The sequence below is a fragment of the Dromiciops gliroides genome, chromosome 5 (assembly GCF_019393635.1).
Source record: "Dromiciops gliroides isolate mDroGli1 chromosome 5, mDroGli1.pri, whole genome shotgun sequence".
In the NCBI taxonomy this organism is placed as follows: Eukaryota; Metazoa; Chordata; class Mammalia; order Microbiotheria; family Microbiotheriidae; genus Dromiciops; species Dromiciops gliroides.
In genome coordinates this window covers 56,302,030-56,321,926 of record NC_057865.1, presented here as the reverse complement: position 1 = coordinate 56,321,926, position 19,897 = coordinate 56,302,030, and the positions used below count along the sequence as shown (strand labels likewise).

General features: G+C 38.3%; 2 protein-coding genes and 1 long non-coding RNA gene across 8 annotated transcripts in view; 2 read left to right on the top strand and 1 right to left on the bottom strand.

Moving 5' to 3' along the window:
• Positions 1-3,714, top strand: part of NSUN6 (NOP2/Sun RNA methyltransferase 6) — a 39,065-nt gene extending 35,351 nt beyond the window's left edge. Inside the window, exons 10-11 of the mRNA XM_043965129.1 lie at positions 168-293; positions 2,818-3,714. Of these exons, the coding sequence (XP_043821064.1) occupies positions 168-293; positions 2,818-3,030 (339 nt within the window). The 3' untranslated portion in view covers positions 3,031-3,714. The remainder of the gene's footprint in view (positions 1-167; positions 294-2,817) is intronic.
• Positions 3,715-3,887: 173 nt separating this feature from the next.
• LOC122727533 lies at positions 3,888-10,709 on the top strand. Its single transcript, XR_006353150.1, has 3 exons — positions 3,888-4,590; positions 8,733-9,723; positions 10,574-10,709. It is a non-coding gene; the product is annotated as an uncharacterized LOC122727533 (long non-coding RNA).
• CACNB2 (calcium voltage-gated channel auxiliary subunit beta 2) overlaps positions 6,892-19,897 on the bottom strand; it is a 408,315-nt gene continuing 395,309 nt past the window's right edge. For all 6 annotated transcript variants that reach the window (XM_043965122.1, XM_043965124.1, XM_043965128.1 and 3 more), the window contains 4 exons: positions 12,074-12,225; positions 11,298-11,393; positions 10,634-10,819; positions 6,892-10,458 (listed from right to left, as the gene is read on the bottom strand). In XM_043965122.1, the coding sequence (XP_043821057.1) occupies positions 9,967-10,458; positions 10,634-10,819; positions 11,298-11,393; positions 12,074-12,225 (926 nt within the window). In that variant the 3' untranslated portion in view covers positions 6,892-9,966. The remainder of the gene's footprint in view (positions 10,459-10,633; positions 10,820-11,297; positions 11,394-12,073; positions 12,226-19,897) is intronic.

The following is a 19,897-nucleotide window of genomic DNA, read 5'->3' as shown; positions in this document are numbered from 1 at the left end:
GTGCCTCAAACCCTTCATCAAGCCCTTCATAACTCTTACCTGGAAGCGCATCTTTTAATTCTCGTTAATGTGTGTTCTGGTTATCAAAAACTTGGTTTTGGTGAGTCTTTTATTCAGCCTAAGTATTAACAAGTATTGATTCCCTCATGTAACTCTGTGTCCTTTAGGCCGTTCAGCTGCTGAAGCCAGGGGGTGTGCTGGTCTACAGCACATGCACAGTCACACTGGCTGAGAATGAAGAACAGGTCGCGTGGGCCCTTACAACTTTTCCTTGTCTCCAGCTTCAGCCCCAGGTAAGGGGGAGCTTCGGTCTGTTCTTAGCCATTGGGTAGCTTGTGCACCTGAGTAGAGATGAGTCTTCTCTGTACGACTTAACAGAACCTACCGCAGACTAGGCATCGGGCTTCCCTAATTGCAAACAGGGAAACCCGGGTCATATAGAATTGAGTCACAGGGAGGAAGAGTGATGTTTTCAGGCTTCTTTGGTTAGCTGGTGAAAGCCACAGAGATAAGTTGTATTTCTGTTACGGACTCTGAGGCTGATTATTACAGTTGTAGCTAATCTTATTAACTCAGTGCCTTGAATATATCCTAAGAAATATTTGGGGATTTTGCCCTTCTCTAAAGTACATTATTCTTTCTTTTTTTTGGGGGGGGGGCAATTGGGGTTAAATGACTTGCCTAGGGTCACACAGCTAGTAAGTGTCAAGTGTCTGAAGCCAAATTTGAATTCAGGTACTCCTGAATCCAGGGCTGCTGCTCTATCCACTGTGCCACCAAGCTGCCCCTAGGTACATTATTCTTAATGGGAGAACATGGTGCCCAGTCTTCCCTGTGTCGTTTTAAAGCTGATTAGACTGTATAGTTTTGTAGCATAGAAGAGCACTAGCCAAGTGGAAAATGGCTGAAAAGTCTCATTTTTTGGTAGCTCATTATATAAACTTTTACAAAATTTGCACTTGATTGAAACTAGAACACTCTTCGTTCTGAGGCCGGATTTGAACTCAGGTCCTCCTGAATCCATGGCCAGTGCTTTATCCACTGCACCACCTAGCTGTCCCACAGTCTATGTTCTATAGTCCAGTTTTAATCTGACAACTTTTATAATCATATTTATGTCTGGTGATATCTGGGCTTAAGTTTGATCTTGGAAGAAAACTCTTATTCTAAACATATTAAGTATTACAAATTCACTTCTGTTCCATATGTGGGATCATAGAATGAATAAAAGAAGGGAATAAGCATTTCTGTAGAACTTAATAGGTGCTAGAAACTTCATAAAGTGCTCTACAAATAGTATTTCTTTTAATCCTCACAACTACCCTTTGAAGTAGCTAGTAAGTGTCTGAGGTCGTATTTGAACTCAGTTCTTCCTGACTCCAGATCCAGAGCTTTATCCACTGCAGCACCAGCAGCTTCTGATGATAAAGTTTAAGCAGAGTTGGCAACCACGACAGTACAATGCTAGCACATCTTGGGAATAATCTCATAGGTAATCTTCAAAACACTTTTTATATAATATGAATGGCATTTTCTGTAGTTAGTTGTTATAGGAGAAAGTAGGAAGTCCCAGCTCTACTTCTTACTAATTATGTTGCTTTGGGTAAGGGTTCATCATCTGTGGAATTAAGGACAATAGCTGTTGTATACTACCTGCCTTATAGGCAGGAGTGTTGTGAGATCATAGAGACAGAATTTTAGAGCTTGAAAGGGACCTCAGAGATCATCTGGTCTCAAACTGTCATTTTACTGACAATATAATCTTTTAAGTGCATTGTAGGGGCAGCTAGGTGGCACAGTGGATAGAGTACCAGCCCTGGAGTCAGGAGGACCTGAGTTCAAATCCGGCCTCAGACACTTAATACTTACTAGCTGTGTGACCCTGGGCAAGTCACTTAACCCCAATTGCCTGCCCCTCTCTCTCTCTCTCTCTCTCTCTCTCTCTCTCTCTCTCTCTCTCTCTCTCTCTCTCTCTCTCTCTCTCACACACACACACACACACACACACACACACACACTTAAGTGCATTGTAACTAAAAAGTGATAAATATATTATTCTTCTCCCAGTTAGCATCAAGTAAACTACTTTTTCAGGAATGTCTTTTATGAACGAACACACCCATGTTGGCATTGTAAGAATCAAATGTTTGTGCTTTGCATATTGTTTTCATGTCGAGACATAAAATGGTGATTTTTAGGCTAAGAATTTGCAGTAATAGCATCAAAGATAGCTCTCTCAGGGTTAGGTAATCTTTTTTTTTCCCAGCTATATGTTGTCTTAAATGATATCTTTCTTCATGATAAGTTTTTTGTTTTCCTGAGACAGAAAAGCCCTTTTGATGTCTTGTTATCACTTAGGTGCTGTAGATCAAAGAAAAGCATTTTTAAGTTTGTCTTAATATTCTTTGGAAATCATATCATTGTTCTTTGAGATTGATAAAGTAAGTGTTATGTGTTATGGTAAATGTATAAGGGAGAATAGGTCCTGCTTCTTCTGTCTACTGCTCTTGTCCCAATTTGCTACCCTGGAAAATACAAAAACAGTACTTCCAAAATAAAGGGACTTCACTGTGCTTATTTAAGCACTTTTTAAAGCACTTTTCAAATTGTAAAGCACTATGTAAATGACAGTGTGAGCTTATGTTGTAATCAGAAGAAACATTCTGGTTAATGTCATAATCTGAATTTAGTCTTTTAAGTTCAAGTTAATGTGACTTAATGTAATTAAGTAATGTAAGTTAACAAATTCATGTGTCAGTTGTAGAGAAATAAGAGCCATGTCTGTCGTAATAGTTCATGATGACTTTCTACAAACAGGAACCACATATTGGAGGAGTAGGAATGGTAGGAGCTGGCCTATCAGTGGACCAACTGAAGCAGCTGCAGCGATTTGATCCGTCCATTATACCATTAAAGGATTCTGACGTAGCCTCCATTAGAGATTCCAGGAGAGAAGACATGATTTGGTTAGCAAATAAGGACTGTATAGGGTTTTTTATTGCAAAATTTGTAAAATGTGAACACTTTTAGGAAAAGAATCATTAGGAGTCAAAATTCCACCAAGTGTTTGCTATATAAAAATGTTACCGCTGCGGCATCATCGGGCCAACAGACTGATAATATGGTTGCTATGGAAGTAGAAAATCTACTAGTTTTCCTTTTAAGAATCAAGAGTCACAGGTTAAAGAAGTCAAAGGGGTTGAGTGAGATTATGTTTTAAAGGATTCTTTTTATTTATAATGTCTTTAACAGACTACAAAGATGATATCTTCAGATGTATGAAAATATCTTTTTTGTTGATCTGTTTTTGTAAAGAATGTGATATTGTAAATGTCAGATTCTATTTTCTATAGACTTCCTTTTTAAGTGCAAATTTAAATAAATCATTTGGTTATATTAAAATATTTTCGGTTCCAAATTTTTTTAACACTATCGATGAATGCTTAAGGAATTCACATTTCTGTGTGTTTTGTTAGTTCATTTTTTTCAGCAGTTACTTGGTAAATCTTATCTCTCTTCTAACTGAAATAAAGTTAATAGTATTTTTGGAACACTTTTAAATGATTTGATTATGTTACTTTTCATTTGTATTAAACATACTGTAATTTTTGTTCAGTTATGTCCAATTTTCCGTGACCCCATTTGGAGTTTTCTTGGAAAAGATACTGTTTGCCATTTCCTCCTCCAGCTCAGTTTATATATGAGGAACTGAGACAAACAAGGTTAAGTGACTTGCCCAGGCTCACACAGCTAGTAAGTGTTTGAGACCAGATTTGATTTCAGGAAGATGAGTCTTCCTGATTCCAGGTCAGACATTCTATCCTGGCTGCAGTTAGTCATTTCTAAAGATTTTAACTATAAGGGTAGTATAATAGGCTTTTCAGAATAAAGTTGTATTCCTTTGTGGATTAATGTAATTCTTCAGTTTGACACAATTACTCTTCTGTCATATGGTAGAGTGTATCTTAAGTTAATATTTCTAGAGGCTTCATGGCACAGTCTACCAAAATTTTGTGTGTTATTTATACTGCTTTAGGGAGCTTTATGCCTGCCAAAAAGGTGTTGCCAACTGTTATTAGGTCCATGCACGATCCAAGTTGAGAAGGGATTCCCTATAGATGGTGAAGTCCTTCACATGCTCCGGTTTGCAAATGATGTTCTGACTGTGTCAGGTCCTGGAACAATGCAGATTGTCCTAAATGAGTCATAATTATTCTGACGAGTTTGGTCTAACCAGACACTCAGGAAAAGACAAGCAAATGAGATACTTCTTGTTCAGACTACATGCAAGTGAATGGATATAGAACATACAAAACTAATCACTGAAAACACACCGTGAGTTAGGGCCAAAATTGAATAAAGAGGAGAACAGCCTGGTTTGTTTTAGGAAAATAGCCAAGTTATTTCATTGACCCCAAAGCTTCTCCCTGAAACAAGGTCCATCTTTTTAATACCAATATTCTTCTGATGTTGTATGGATGTGAGTTGGAGAATGAAGAATCGAAGTTGAGGATCACCTAAATGGCAGTCAAGAGGTACATGGTGGGCATGGACAGGCTGCAACACGTTACCAAGAAGGCATTTGGAAGGGTAAGTTATATAGAAACGTATGATCGAAAAAGATGGGTTGGTTATGTAAGGGAGAGTGAAGGACGACCAAAATTCAGACTGTGCTTTATCAATAGCATGCTCCATTGATAGCCTCACGTGTCAAGGAAACGTGAGGTATACCTCCCCTTTCCCTGGCATTTTGGGTGGGTTCTCCTTGGTGAAATCTTAGGACTGAGTGGAGAAGCGTTGTTCCGAATGAGTAGGCTTGAATGTCTTACGTTCTTTATCTTTGAAGGAAGAAAACAAGCACTTATTAAGCACCTGCTAAATGTGCCAGGCACTGTACAAACATCTCATTTGGGCCTTACAACAACTTTGGTTTACAGGTGCTAGTAATACAGTTACAGTTTTACAGGAGAGGCTGACAAAAGGGTCACACAGCTGGTAAGTGTCTGAGGCCAGATTTGAACCTAGATTTTCTTGATATTGCCCAGGACTTTCTCAGCTTTGTCCTCTAGCTGCTTATCTTTGGTGGAAATACCCACATCAACAAGATTATACATCCATTGTAATGATTATATTTTTCCTTTTACTTATCTTAAATGTAAATAAGGAGGAATTCTTCAGTAGAATGCATTAGAAGGGAATTAGGAATCTTTTGTATCGTCTTTAGGGCAGAAAGTGTTCCCTACTATGTGGAGCACAGCTGAGCATTTTATCAGTTGTCATAACACACGAGCTTTGTATAAACACTGCCATAGCAGACTACAAGGCCCTGTACACTGGTTGAGGGAGGTACAGAAGATTAGTAAGTGACAGCCCTAAGGCTTGTTTTATGTGCAGTGACAATTATCTACGTTAACGCACAAACTGTAGCCAGACAGTTCAAAGCATCCATGTGGGCCTGGGCTGCTCTACAGAAGGGAAAGGGCTCTAAGTTTGGCCACAGATACAGGTTTCCTTTAGTTCTTTTGTCTCCATTGCAGTACTGGGCACATAGGAGACAAAACATTTCTCATATCTTTTATAATCATTCAGTGTAATAACCACTTCTTTTAGAACTTATTCCCATTTCTAAGACTTAGCATACTTTTCCCTATATGTAGAACTCAAAGGATTAATGCGTCCATTTAAACAACTGATAGTTCAATCTCTGTCCATATTTTAAAATTTCCATGGCTAGTATATCCCTGTCTTTGGCAGAGACTCAAGTAATTTATGTTGGAGGAAAAGCGAGAATCCCAAGAGCATATTTGCATTTTTGGGGGGTGGAGTTGATTGATAATAGTAAATACAAGAACATTTTTGGCAAGAGATGAGAAAAAGGTCTGCAGAGTGAGACAGAAAATTCAAAGGATATTGTTAAAAGAAACTTTTTCTGGGACAGAGAAAGTTCACAGTGGTTTTCACTCTTTTACTAAAGCCAAAGAACAAATTGAAGTAAAAATTTTAAAAATACTTAACAACCTCAGACTTAAGAGTCAAAGTCAAAACAAAACAAAAACAGTATAAACTATGAAGATAAATAGCCCATAAGAGAAGAAAATAAATAATTTGAGAAATGTGAAAAAAGAATTTCAAGGAACAATTTGTAGGCTGATAGAGGAAATACAATTTGTTTTTGTACAATTTATAAATTCATTAGAATTTATACACACAATTGACTATGGATATTCTGCAAAACTGACAGTGCATTGAGATTAATGAGAAATAAATGTTATATTATTTTCTCCCAAACCCTGAACCACAAGAGATGGAAAATTATAGCTTAGCAGGAAGAAAAAAGCTGTCTTCCTTCAATGCAGCATAACTTACTTCTACCCAACCCATGCAACAACAATTCAGTGGAAATAAAAGTAGCAATGCTCAACTAACTTTTGCATTATCAGATGAAGGGAGAAAATTTATCAAAATAGCTTGTTTTTTAAAAATCTTTTATAATAAAATTCAACATAATTTTTTTCATCCTGGTCATGAATTTTAGCACATAGGCAGGATTAAAAAACAAAACTAAATGAAGAGAAACAAAGTACTGCTGAGGAGTAAATTCCCATCTCTCAGGACTGTCAGCATCCTTTTTCAGCAAGTTACTTACCTTGTTTAGGTGAAATCTGTGGAAAATGTTCTTTTGTGAAATCTGCCTCTTGAACAACCTCATGATGGGGCTCATGTCGTGGAAAGAAGGAAGTGAATTCTGTATTTCTATCATTCCAAATGCTTTGGGCTCTTCCAAAGGAAGACACTATATAAATTAACTGTATAGTAAAATAAGTACTAGTAGACACAATTCATTTCCTACTAAATTCGTTCTGAAACCAATTAATACTGCTACTACTAATAAACAGTGCAGAAGCCAGCTCTTTATTTATTTCAAATGGATGATTTTAAACCAGGATTACTGAAGAACAGTTCTGGGTAGCTGCTGACAAGTGAATCTCTCTCAACAGGAATGCATAGCAAACCACGTTAAAAGTGTAGTGACATCCCAAAGTACAGTATATCTAAAACTAGTCCCTATGTTTAGCAGCACCTTTTTGCAACAGTAAATGAAAGCAACAGTGGAGAAGGAGCACAGAAAGGAAGAATGGAAATGAATAGGACAAAAACATAGTCAACTATTTCCAGCATTTCTCAAGATTGACTACCCAAACCACGATGTTGCAACTGAGTATGCTAATGACAAAAGCCCTCAGTGAAAAGACTACATCTTTATATTCCACAAACCAATAAAATCCCATTGTACCAGGGATTATGTTCTTTGTAACTTTGTCGCTTTGTTTACATTTATGCTCACTGGCCAATTTTACATGTATGAACGGCTCAAAGATTTGCAGCCCTGAAAAAGAATCCATAAGTAGGATTTGAAATGGGATTAAAATCTTATCTAAAGGTGAGAGAAATGTAAAAAAAAAAAAAAAGCTTTAAGATAAATAAGATGGAATCCCATAGAAGTAAGGAAGGGAGTAATGAACTGGTAGAGACAGTTGGTGGAATATTAATCACATTTTAAGAATATAAATGATTCAGAGCCAGCAAGCTGGCCAACATATGTTGGAAGAGTAGGGATGTACATCATACAACTGTCTATTTTGGCTAAAACATTTTTAAAAGCAAGGTTATTGGAATGAAGTTCTCACTGATGCAACAATATTTCAGCATGTCTGCTATAGCCACTCTTGGTACGGTACAATAAATAAATCAGTTTTAACAGTGCAAGAGATCTAATTACGGAGCATCATTTACCTACATTATATACAAAAGTGTCTCATCCTGAAGGGAAAAAAAAGATTCTGGGAATGGGTTGATAAAGCACTCCACTTACTTTGGTAAGTTCATTGCAAAGTGTGATTTTTTTTTCCCCTGCATGGTGGGGAAGTGGGGTTATGGGAGAAAGGAAAGAGCCAAATTCTTGATAGATTTTAATTTAAAGGTTTAAAACTATTGGCTAGAAACTGGGATAAACAAGGGCATCGAAAAAAACGGAATCTCATGGGTTTTTGTTGTTTTTGTTTTTGATAAATGTACATTATTTGACGTCAGGCAACTATATCCATTGTTTTTCCAGAATAAACTTCAAGTGCTAAAAACTCAGACACCTAATCATATTACCCATCCAGTGATGTCTGGATAACATGTGCACTTATAGACATCTATATTATTTGTCTTAAAACTATTAGCAACATTTTCAGTCATCTACAGCAGAATAACTGAAGGCAGGAGATAGTATCTTCTAAGCATTCCTCTTCAAAGCATTTGTCTAGTGAAGAAAAATATCCTCACATTTTGCTAATGGTTCAGGTCAACTCATTTTGACTTGGTTAATTGTAAATAGCAGAGACTTTGGTTACAAGAATCACTTTCTAGGTTCCTGACAAACACCAAAATTGTTTGATTTGTAAAGATGTGGGAGGGAAGGTAGAGGGGTAGGAGCGACAGATGACAAGAATTGATGGGAGTAATTGGCAAGTGTAGAAATGAGGTGGGAGAAACTACAAAAATTTATTTTCCCACAAAATAATTCCACAAGCTGTGTAAACTTTTCTTCCTAAAACAAGTACTACAAAACACAAAGATTGTACCATTTCCAGTGAAACACTCACAGTAACAAGTGCCTGTGTTTACTCTCTGGGAGTCTCACAAAAAGAGCCAGCAGATAATGCTTTCTCATTTCCCTTTGGCAGCAAACTTCCTCAAATTCCCTGACTGCACATTGGATTATTAAAGTAACATAGAGCACAACAAAATAGAAATCCAACTGGGCAGAATTGTAAGTAGCAGTCTCTATTTTTTCTTCAACAGACTCTTTTTTTTTTTTTTTTTTGCATTCAGATTCATCATGTCACCTTCTCACACTCACTGTAACGCACCCACCCACCCACACACACACACCTGCATGCAAAGATTTCTGGCTCATATACTCCAGTGCTATGACTCGAACAGACACTAACTACTAAGAATGTGTTTGTTACAATCAGTGTGAATCCTATGGATTAGAATAGTTTCTAGAGTTTGGTTACCTTTACCATACCTTATGGTCAAAATGATAAGCTTGTAAGGATGGCATGGCATACTTGAATCAAACCTTTCTTTATCTCAAGCAATCACACATATTTACAATATGTACAGGTGACTTTCTACTATAGAGGGAAAAGTATCAAGACTGAATGTTGTTACAAATTTCCTGAATTGAGGGTATTTCCAGTCCCTGTAATTCAAAAGCAAATCTGCTGACTTGGCATTAGGACTCTTAAAATAGTGTGATCAAACCGATAGAGTAAGAAGGTGTTTACAGAAATAACATTTACAAACTGTATATACAGTACACAGTACCAGTACATAGAAAATAGATTCTCACTTTATGATCCCCTTTGTGTAAGGCAAGACTGAATCTGTCCCCCAAATTTAGTCAACCAGAGGTACAAGCAACAGATAGTGGTCCTTCAATGAATATGCAAATTGGGAAAAATACTATTTTGTTGTTGTTGTTGTTGTTGTTGTTGTGTAGGCTGACTCTGGCTTGCTGAATACACAGGAGATTATCACACATCAACTCTAGCTTGTTTAAAACACTAACACCACCTGAAGATGGCAACAGATATTGTTCAAGGGGCAGCTACCAAAAACAGCTTTGTAAAAGTCAAGTACAACACCAGAAGCCTGCAACTGTACCAGGTGAGCCAATATAGCACTTCCAAAAATAATAATAAAAAAGTATGTGAATATTCTATCTTATGCTATTGCTCTGCAAGCAACAGCAGTACAGACTGTACAAGACAGAGAGATACCATTTGATTTGTGATGGAGGACCAAAATATTTTGTGAGGTGTTTTTTGGGGGGGTAGGGCTGATGGTTGGGGAGAGTGGCTGTTATACAAGACTTCCAAGAAACAAACAAAAATGCCTCAACGGCTCAAGTTACTGTCGGATATAAATATCCCTGTTCCACTCCCCAGCCTCATTCCGTTTTTTGGATATCACTTCTCCATCCTTGTCACAGTATCGATCTTTTGATTTATGTCGGCTGCGCTGCTTGTGGCATTCATTGTGGTCCTGCTCTCGGTCAGCCTCTCTAGACCGGTGCCTAGATTCTCTGTGTCTGTGGTCACTGCTCCCGTGCATTTCATCCCTGTGGTTGTGATCCCGGTGAGGGGCATAGTGGTCTCCGTGCTCATGGGAGTAATCTTCCTTTGGCTCAACATAGGCCGAGTCTCGGCTGTCTTGAGTTTCCGAGTCAAACGTCTCTTGCCTGGAGAGGCCTCGGCCCACACCGCTACGATGGTTGTGATGCTGTGCTGAAGAGGAGGAGCGGTGCTGGGATTTCCTAACAGGCTCAAGACCGGGCTCCTCTTCAGCTTGGGAAGCAGAGCGCATGGGAGCAGAATAGTCATTCCTCTGGTCTTGAGAACCCTGGATAGGGTCAGAAGAATGAGTCAAGGTTAGGTACGGTAAAAATGGTAAGAGCATGCATTCTGGATGTAAAGGGACTCTAAAAGTCACTTACTCTACCCTTTGCTCCTTATAGGCGAAGAAACAGACACAGATGTTAAATAACATGAAAAAGAAGAGGAAGAAAATCTCCCACCTGTGAATTGGAGGCTGGGGTGGAGCTGATAGGAAGAGATGCTGTGGCTAGAGTACGACTCAGGAGAGGGTTGGGGGGATTGCTGCTAGGAGGGTGGGTGGCCTTCCAGTAAGCCTCCATGTAGTCAGCAAGGTGTTCACAGGCATCTTCAAGCTGGTTTTCATCGAGGATTACATCAAACAATTCCTGTAGAGGGAAAAAAATGTAAGATCCCCCCTTCAGTCAAACCAGCATTATGATACAAGGGGAAATAACAAAACAAAACATTTTCCCTGAATTCTTTGCCTAATGGTTTCTGTGCTTTCAAAACCTTCCACTCTTGGGTTGCCTTCTAACTACCCTATTAATATTGCATATGTCCCTGTTTACTTCCATGACATTTCCCCTTTACAATATGGGCTCCCAGAGGGCAGGGACTGCCTCAGCTTTTCTTTGTATCTTCAGTGCTCAGCACAGTGTCTTGTGTTTAATTAACAATATATGTCGATGCTTGATTTTTCCTACCATGTTGTGTATAGGTCCTTATAGGATTTGTATGGGGCTGTTGGAATAAATGGACATGTTTCACTTAGATGCTGGGGAATCCATAACCTGTAATTTTGGAGCCCTGATCAGTTCTTGTCTTACATGCAAGCTTCTACACTGAAGAGAAGTGATAACTCACAGGTGGACACTGGGCCAGTTTATCAGCTGCCACCATCTGGACATTGAGGTGTTTTGCTTGAGATTTTCCTCGAGATTTTATTAGCCTTTGCAAAACCTGCAAGAAGCACAAGTACAAGATGATTCAAGGTAATAGCTTCCAAAAGAGCAAAAGCTACAGTTAAAAATTCCCATAATCTGGGGGCAGCTAGGTGGCGCAGTGGATAAAGCACGGGCCCTGTATTCAGGAGGACCAGAGTTCACATGTGGCCTCAGACACTTGATACTTGCTAGCTGTGTGACACTGGGCAAGTCACTTAACCATCATTGCCCCACCAAAAACAACAACAACAACAAAATAAATTCCCATAATCCCATAATTCCTTTGGGGCAGGATGGAGTGGGAAGCAAGGTGCTTCAGATGCAATCACTTTGCTTATAACGAACTGAACTGCCATCTCAACAAAGTGTTGAAATTCCAACTGTAAAATGGCTGCATATTTGCAGATATCTCAATTAGGGGCTCCACGACACATGCCTGACACCAGATTCATTCTGAGTTTCATCATTTTTCAAGACTTGAAAGTGATAAACATGTTTTGCCCATATCGATCTCCAAAACTGTTGCTTGAGACAATAGCTATTTACCTCTAGTCATTTTCCTGCCAGAAGTGTGGAATAAAAGAGGTACACAATTCATCAGTTGTTAAAGAAAATAACTCGTTGTGTTAGGAGATAAGAACATCAAACATTCTGAGAAAAAGCAAATTAGAGAATAAACAGCAGCAACCCATTTACCTTAGGAGAAGAAATCTTTACGTAGACTATAATTGGAGCCAGAGAGGTTTTACTGAGCTGGGCTGGATGATTAATGGTATCTGCATCTAGGACGACCAGCTGTAAAGTCCTCGCCAGTTCAAATATCCTTTCAATCTCGCTCTGAACTTCAGCTGTAAAGGTAAACAGCATTCAGTTATTTCAGGTGCAGCCTATTGGATCAAATTAGGTTGAAATAAAGGGACTGATGTGCTGTTCTGCCACAGAAGAGGACGTTGAGGCTGACAGTGAAATGCTGCAATTATAGACATGCTAGTGGACAAAAGGTTCTTTTGAAAGGAGATATTTCCCCAAAGCGTGTGCGGAATTGAGAGAATGTTCTTTCAAGCTAAAGGACTGATGGAGACAGGAAAAGTACACTTCCATAAGAAATGTGTTTTCTGGCGTTCTCTTATACTCACTTACATTTTCACTAGAAAGCTCTCGCCTGATATTTCATAAAAGAAAAGTACTACTAGAGACAACCTTTTTTTTCCCCCCCCTTCTGGCTACTTCCTGGCTATGGCCACCATCTAGAACTTGTTTCCCCTACACTTGTGTTTTCCTATCTCCTTTGGTTATGTAGTATCTACTGGTAAATCATCTAGAATGTGGTGAGGATGATGATGAAAGTAGAGCCCTCATGACCCAGAAAAAATGAGAAGGCTGATGACAGCAGTTTCTGCTTCTAGAATACCTAGTCTGTCATGGTTTCCATGACCAGAGCACCGAGCCCACAACTTTAACATTTCAAAAACACGTGCCCCCAGCAAAGACAACTGCACAAAAACCCAAACTGCTCAATTCCCAAAAATTAACAACCAAAGCTGGTCTGCAAGGGGAAAAAAAAGAAAAAAAAGGGCCAATTTGTCTAGCTCCTTTTCCTTTCTTTCAAAATTCATCAAAATTTAGAATATAGCAAACAGGATTTAATGTCCACAGCTAGAGGGGCCTCCTCATTTTTACCTTGAGTTTAAAAAATTTTTCTTAACAGTTAAAAAAACCATCTTCATCTTACAATATATAACCCTCCCCACACCGCTTTTCAGAGAGCCATTCTTCATAATAAAGAATGAGGGGGAAAAACCCAACAGTTCAGCAAAACTAACAAACATATGGCAAAAGTCTGAAACCCTAATTAGACACATTATCTTTAAATCGGCCCCACATGCCTAGCCCCGGGACAGAAGTTTCTTGAGGGTAATCTTAACTAGTATCCATTCCAGAACAGCATCAGAAAAGTTAAGTTAGTTAGTGCCTAAGGAGAGGGACATGGGGATAATTATTAAGTGTGGCTATTTGCATAAGACACTTCTAAAATAAGGATGAAAGCTGCTTGAGACCTACCATTAAAATGACATCGTGATTATTCTTCTAAAAGCCTTTCTAAGGCATTACTATTTTACTCAGTAACTCTTGCTTAAATTTGGGTGTTTGTAATTCGTTTTAAAATTACCTAAAATGTATTTGTGTTCCATGGGGCACTCTGTCGAATTCCAAACTGGATTATGAATTCAACTTTTTTTTTTTTTTAAACACCAACATGCAAGGGACCTGGTCATTGTGAAGTCTATGGTGATTCATTATAAACTCTCACAATCTACCCAGCTGTGGGGGAAAAAAACCCCAAACTTTCAAGAATGGGCCTACAGATGGTCCAAGGATCCACACTGCCAATTAACTGGGCAAGTCACTTTCGTCTATAAAGTGAGGGGTTGGACTAGATTGTCACTAAGGTCTCTTCTGCCCGTAGATCTAGAATTCAGTAACAATACAATAATATTTAGAGGTTCTTCACTAGAATCTTGGACAAAAAAGGGTAATAAAAAAAAACAACCTATCAACATATAAAAACATCTACCACAAAAAAGGGCTTCTTAACTTTGTGTCATAGCTCTCTTTTGCAGTGTGGTACAACCTATGGGCCCCTTCTCAGGGTAATGTTTTTAAATGCATAAAATATATAGGATTACAAAGAATCCATTCCATTGAAATATAGTTATCAAAATATTTTAAAAGACCCAAGTTCACCAATAGCTGCTTAGAACCCCTGTACTACTAAGGCATGCAGGCTTTACAATGTGCATTATCAAAGCAAGCACTCACATTAATGCAATGATGATAAAATCTTTTAAACAAGTATGGAAGTACTTTAAGGTTCATATCGTATCTATTTCTTTGCTCTGGGACTTGGAGCTATATTTATCTGACCTGAATTAAAAGCCATATAATACATTTAATCAATTGTGTATGTCAGTAGTCACTGTATAAATAGTGTACACACACATCAATCAAAAGCATCACACCATCATCACACCATTATACACCATCAAAGTGTAACGATTGGAATAACGCCACCTGCTGGATACTTACTGTAGAAGAGTTCTGCCCATGAAGCGAAGGTCTTTGAGGGCAAGACCAGGAGTCTTTTCTTTGGCGGGGAGGAAGTGACGCAGACTAGTGGGAGGAGGAAGGAAGAGACTGGCGCTGAGTCTCGGGCTCTTTCCTTTGGACTCTGGTGGAGAGCGGAGCTAGAAATGTGCTCTCCCTTTAATAGCTAGGAATTTAGGCCTTTTTCTCTCTCTTTACCAAATTCTTATTCTCCTTAATAAATGCTTAAAAGTCTAACTCTTGCTAAAGTTTATAATTTATTGGCGACCACTCATTAGATATTTTAGACAGTTTAGCTAGAATTTTAGCCTTAACAGATGGCTGACCACGAAGAGGAAAGCTAACCCTCAGTCTTCTTCTGATCTGCTGGTTGGGTAAGAAATTTCCCCTCCCTCTCCCTTTAACTGCTAAGTACTGGTGTACTGGCTGTGTTTTTCCTTTGAATTTTTTCGAATGGACCTTTTAAACTCCCTAATTATCCTATTTTTGATTTTGGTCTGTTTAACCAGACAAATGGGAGATAAGATCATGTTAATGCTTTGTTTTTGTGGATTTTCTATTTTTCTTTTTATTTTTGTTAAAAGAGCCAGCAACTTACTCACACAAGGAAATATCTCTCCCTCTCCCAACCATGCTTTTTCAGAGAAACCTGAAGAGATTCCCGCAGCTTTTCCCAGTTCTAACACTAATTGTTGCTCTAATTTTGCATGCCTGGAGGCAATGACCCACCCTCTAGAAGCTTTTAATCCCCTAGCACCTGGAGGCAAAGTGGGGGAAGAGGAATCCAGGCCTGAGTTCAAAATCAAGTCTGATTCAAATTGCGCTGGTCCCTCCCCTCCTCTCCAGACCCCACCCTCTACTCCTCCCATGGCCAAGCCCATTGCTTCCCCAGCCCGGGAAGTCCAAAGATCTAATGCTCATGCGCAACTTTCTCTAACTACATTTGCAGCTTCAGGCTCAGCCCTTCCCCAGCCTGGCTGTGCTTTTGAGACAATCTTAGAAAACTCTTTAAATTCCAGATATGCTCGTTTTGTTCATAATTTTGCTAACCTGCTTTTGTCTTTAATTAGTAATCTTATAAAGCGTTTGTATGGTGAAAAGCCCGACAGACAATATAGAGGGGTTAAAGAAGAAAAACTTAAGCTGAATAAGAATGACAATCATCACCATAGTTCAAGACTCCGCTTCTTTTGCCATGGAAGGGTACATATTTTACAGAAATGTAGAAGTAAGCAGCAAGGTATTGATATGAGTATTGGGGATTTTAGATATCGGAATCAAAAGTGTTCTGAATTCACTCAGATTATTAATGTCAGTTCAGAGGTTACATAGGATTTCTATGCTATTACATCTACATTTTGAAATTAATGGTATGGGTTTATTTTCATAGAGATTTTCATGCTTTTGAGATTGTGTTTTATACTTAGTTTTTAAAACAAGGAGAATATTTGTAAAAGCTTTTTATAGTCATGTGATCAAGTTTATATTTTATAATACTCTTATTGATATTAAGTTCATATTCATTTAGACTTCCTTAGTTTGAATTTCATTGTCTTTTATTGTTCCATGTGTATTTTCTTCTATTCATTTGTCTATCTAATTTTGAAACATTGCAAGATGGTTTTGATTTTATTATACAATGTTAATTCTGGGAGTATTGTGCTCCCATATTCTGAGTTGTTTGTTTTTGTTATTTTTTCTCAACTGATTATTTGATCAAACTCTTTAAAGCATTTCCGTGGCAAATTGGTTGCCATGGCAAGTGTAAATTGATTCTAGAAGTATTATTTTTGATAAGCATATTCCCAAAAAAAAAAAAAAAGAGGGGAACATTTGTAAAAGTTTTCTATTTTCAAAAAAAAAAGTTCTTTGAGATTCTGTTGTGCTTTAACTTATATTTAAATATGTTCAGATTTTTCACAAAAGTAATTGTATACTAAGTAAAAAAGGGTATTATTTGAAATTGTTGCATAATTATATATTGTGTTCTGAGTCAAGATGTATTCACATTTTTTGCAATCATTTATTATCCTCAATTTTTAAATCCATATGAGACTTGGATTATGGGAACTTATCATTTAAGACACTAATTACCTTTATTCTGAGTTATCAGATGCCAGTTGGCCAAGGTGCCATCCAATCACAAGAGGAATACATGCAAGAGCAGACACTGAACTGTCACATGAGGGGAGACATGCATGAAGTCAAGGTATGGCCGAGGGAACGGCTTTTGACAAATGTTGAGGTTGGATTCTCTTGGTTTAATATTTTATTTTATTTTTCCCCACAATATTGTACAGATGGCTGGAAGTATTCATCCCACCCATCTCACTTCTACACCTGGCTTCCATGCTCCCTCCTATATGCCTGATGCCATGGACATCTCAGTCCCATGCATCTGATTAAGTCTGACTCAGTTTCTTCCAATATGTTCGGTGGCATGGACATATATTCCATCCACCTATTTTAAGCCTGGCATACTGTATGGGCAGTACATATTGCTCAAGTGTGGGAATGCTCATATCCCATCATTTCTCTGTTCTTTTATGGTAACCCCCATAATTATCTCAGGTGTCATGATAAATACAGTGTTGAATTTGGCCTTGACACCTGTTACCAATTATATTAGATTTTTTAATTTCTCATAATGGCATGAGGATAATTAGGCAGATGATGCAAAAAGTGATGAAACAAAGATAAAAATTATTTTTAAAAATTAATATCGCAGCAATTGTCTTCTCAAATACCCTCCATAAGGGGGGACTATAGTAATATTATAATTTTAAAGAATGTTTCAATTTTTGTTTTATTATATGTTTCATGTGTAACAACTAAGATTCTGTATTCCCTTAGACATGTTTTTGAGAACTTTCATTGTTTGATTTGATTATTGACAAAGCTATTTTAAAGTTGTGTTAAGCTCAATTTTGTAGGAAGTTTTCCTGGCTGATTACCAGCATCCACACATCAACCCCTGAAAAGACTTCCATTCCACGACTACACCTAGAGGACATCTGAGAAAAGACTTTCAGAGACTTTAAATGAACAGTTTTGATTTGTTGTTTTTGTTGTGTTTTTTTTTCTCTTTCTGTTATAATATACACCATCTGTAACATGTATTCTCTGCAGAGGCCCTCCCTTTGCAAGACCAATGTCAAAGCGTCGGTTCATGAGGAAAAAAAAAAAATCGCCCCTCTGGACAAAACTTTCCTCTCTTCCTTTTCTGTATTGTTGTTCGCATATTATTAGTCAGCAAAAGTTATTATATTCTTTTTACTGTTCCGTCAAGGAAACATTTTCTTGAGGAACAACAGGGGGGACTGTAACGATTGGAATAACGCCACCTGCTGGATACTTACTGTAGAAGAGTTCTGCCCATGAAGCGAAGGTCTTTGAGGGCAAGACCAGGAGTCTTTTCTTTGGCGGGGAGGAAGTGACGCAGACTAGTGGGAGGAGGAAGGAAGAGACTGGCGCTGAGTCTCGGGCTCTTTCCTTTGGACTCTGGTGGAGAGCGGAGCTAGAAATGTGCTCTCCCTTTAATAGCTAGGAATTTAGGCCTTTTTCTCTCTCTTTACCAAATTCTTATTCTCCTTAATAAATGCTTAAAAGTCTAACTCTTGCTAAAGTTTATAATTTATTGGCGACCACTCATTAGATATTTTAGACAGTTTAGCTAGAATTTTAGCCTTAACAAAAGCACTATTTTTGATGCAAAGAAGTGAGTTTATTTGAGGATGACCCTAAGCCATCAAAAGTTAGTGTCTTGAAACTTGCTCTGCCTTTATACTTCTGCCTCTTAGAAACTGATTTTATTTTCCAAGACATCTCAAGAGACACCTGCAGGAGGTCATTTCTAATCCTACCAGATTCTAGTGCCTTCACCTCTTAGATTATCTTCTAACTCCTCTCTATGTATCTTGTATGTACCTATTTACATTCATGTGGTATGTGCCTGTCCATTAGAATGTCAGATCCTTGAGGGCAGGAACTGGTTTTTGCAATTTAATTTTGTCTTCCATAGTAAGTGCCTAATAAATGCTTGATGATTGAGCACTTATTAATTTATTGGTTGGCTGAAGAATATAACCAACATTTTCTAGGGAGAAAGAATGCTGTAACCTAAGGTAGGTTGCAGTCAGAGTCTAAATGATGCCTTAAAAAAGAAACATGTTAACATCAGGAATCTTCCTTTGGTTCAATACATTATCTTCTTAAAAGATTAATTTAATAAAAGAGTTGTCAAAGATTTTTGACATCCATTTTTCGGTCTAGAAAATAAAAAGTCTCCAAAGCCAACTTCTGTCTCAGAGAAGCGCCCAGTTTGCCTTGAAGCATGAAGCAAGTCATCTCCTTGAGGAGAGGGATGATATTTCTTTGTATTCCACACAGCTCTCAGCACACAATGTCTTGTGTGTAGTAAGTGCTTGAGTCAGGGGCATCCTTCAAAAAGATGACTTCAGCTCTCTGATTCCTCACTTTTCTACTTATCTAGAAAGAAGAGGGAGAAGCTAGGTGGTACAGTGGATAAAATGCTGGGCCTGGAGTCTGGAAGACTCACATCTCCCTGAGTTCAAATCTGGCCTCAGACACTAGCTGTGTGACCCTGGGCAAGTCACTTAACCCTGTTTGCCTTAGTTTCCTCGTCTGCTGAATGAGCCAAAGTGACAAAGCCACTTCAGTATCTTTGCCAAGAAAACCCCAAATAGGGTCATGAAGAGTCAGACACCTGAAAAATGATGGGACAAAGAGTACTCAATTCAGAAAAAAAAATCCCAATCCTTCCCTGAGATAAAAATGAAGATAAGCCAACTAGTTTATGAAGTTTATACTAGTTTATAAACTATAACTAGTTTATTTCCCAGAAGCACACAATAAACAAGGTAGAGAATCTGGTTAACTTGACAGAATCTAGGTGTGGTGAACCAAGGTACAAAGATAAGAAGGAAATAAGACATAGCTCCGAGACCTTTTGCCTGGGTTTACAGCATTGAGAAGTAATACATAGTAATAAAAGTATCAATAACCCTTATCAGCTCTCTTGGGTTTATCATCTCTGTAGATAATTCTTGCTTGCCCTAATCTCCTTCCTCAGTTTTAATCTTGAATCTCCAACAGCCTACTTGGACATTCAATGTCCCCCAGGTATTCCAAACTAAACATTTCCAGAAATTCTCCCCCCAAACCCAGCCTTCTTCTCAACTTCTCTATTTCTGTTGGGGGCACCACCATCCTTCTAGTCACCCAGGTTTGTCATCTTGGTACTATCCCTGACTCTCCAGCCCCACTTATACACTCAGTTGTCATAGCAACACATTTCTCTTGTATATCTCCTCTTCACTAGCATGACCCCCAACATAGTTGAGTCCCAATCACCTCCTACATGGATTACTCCCAAAGCCTCCTAATTCTTCTGCC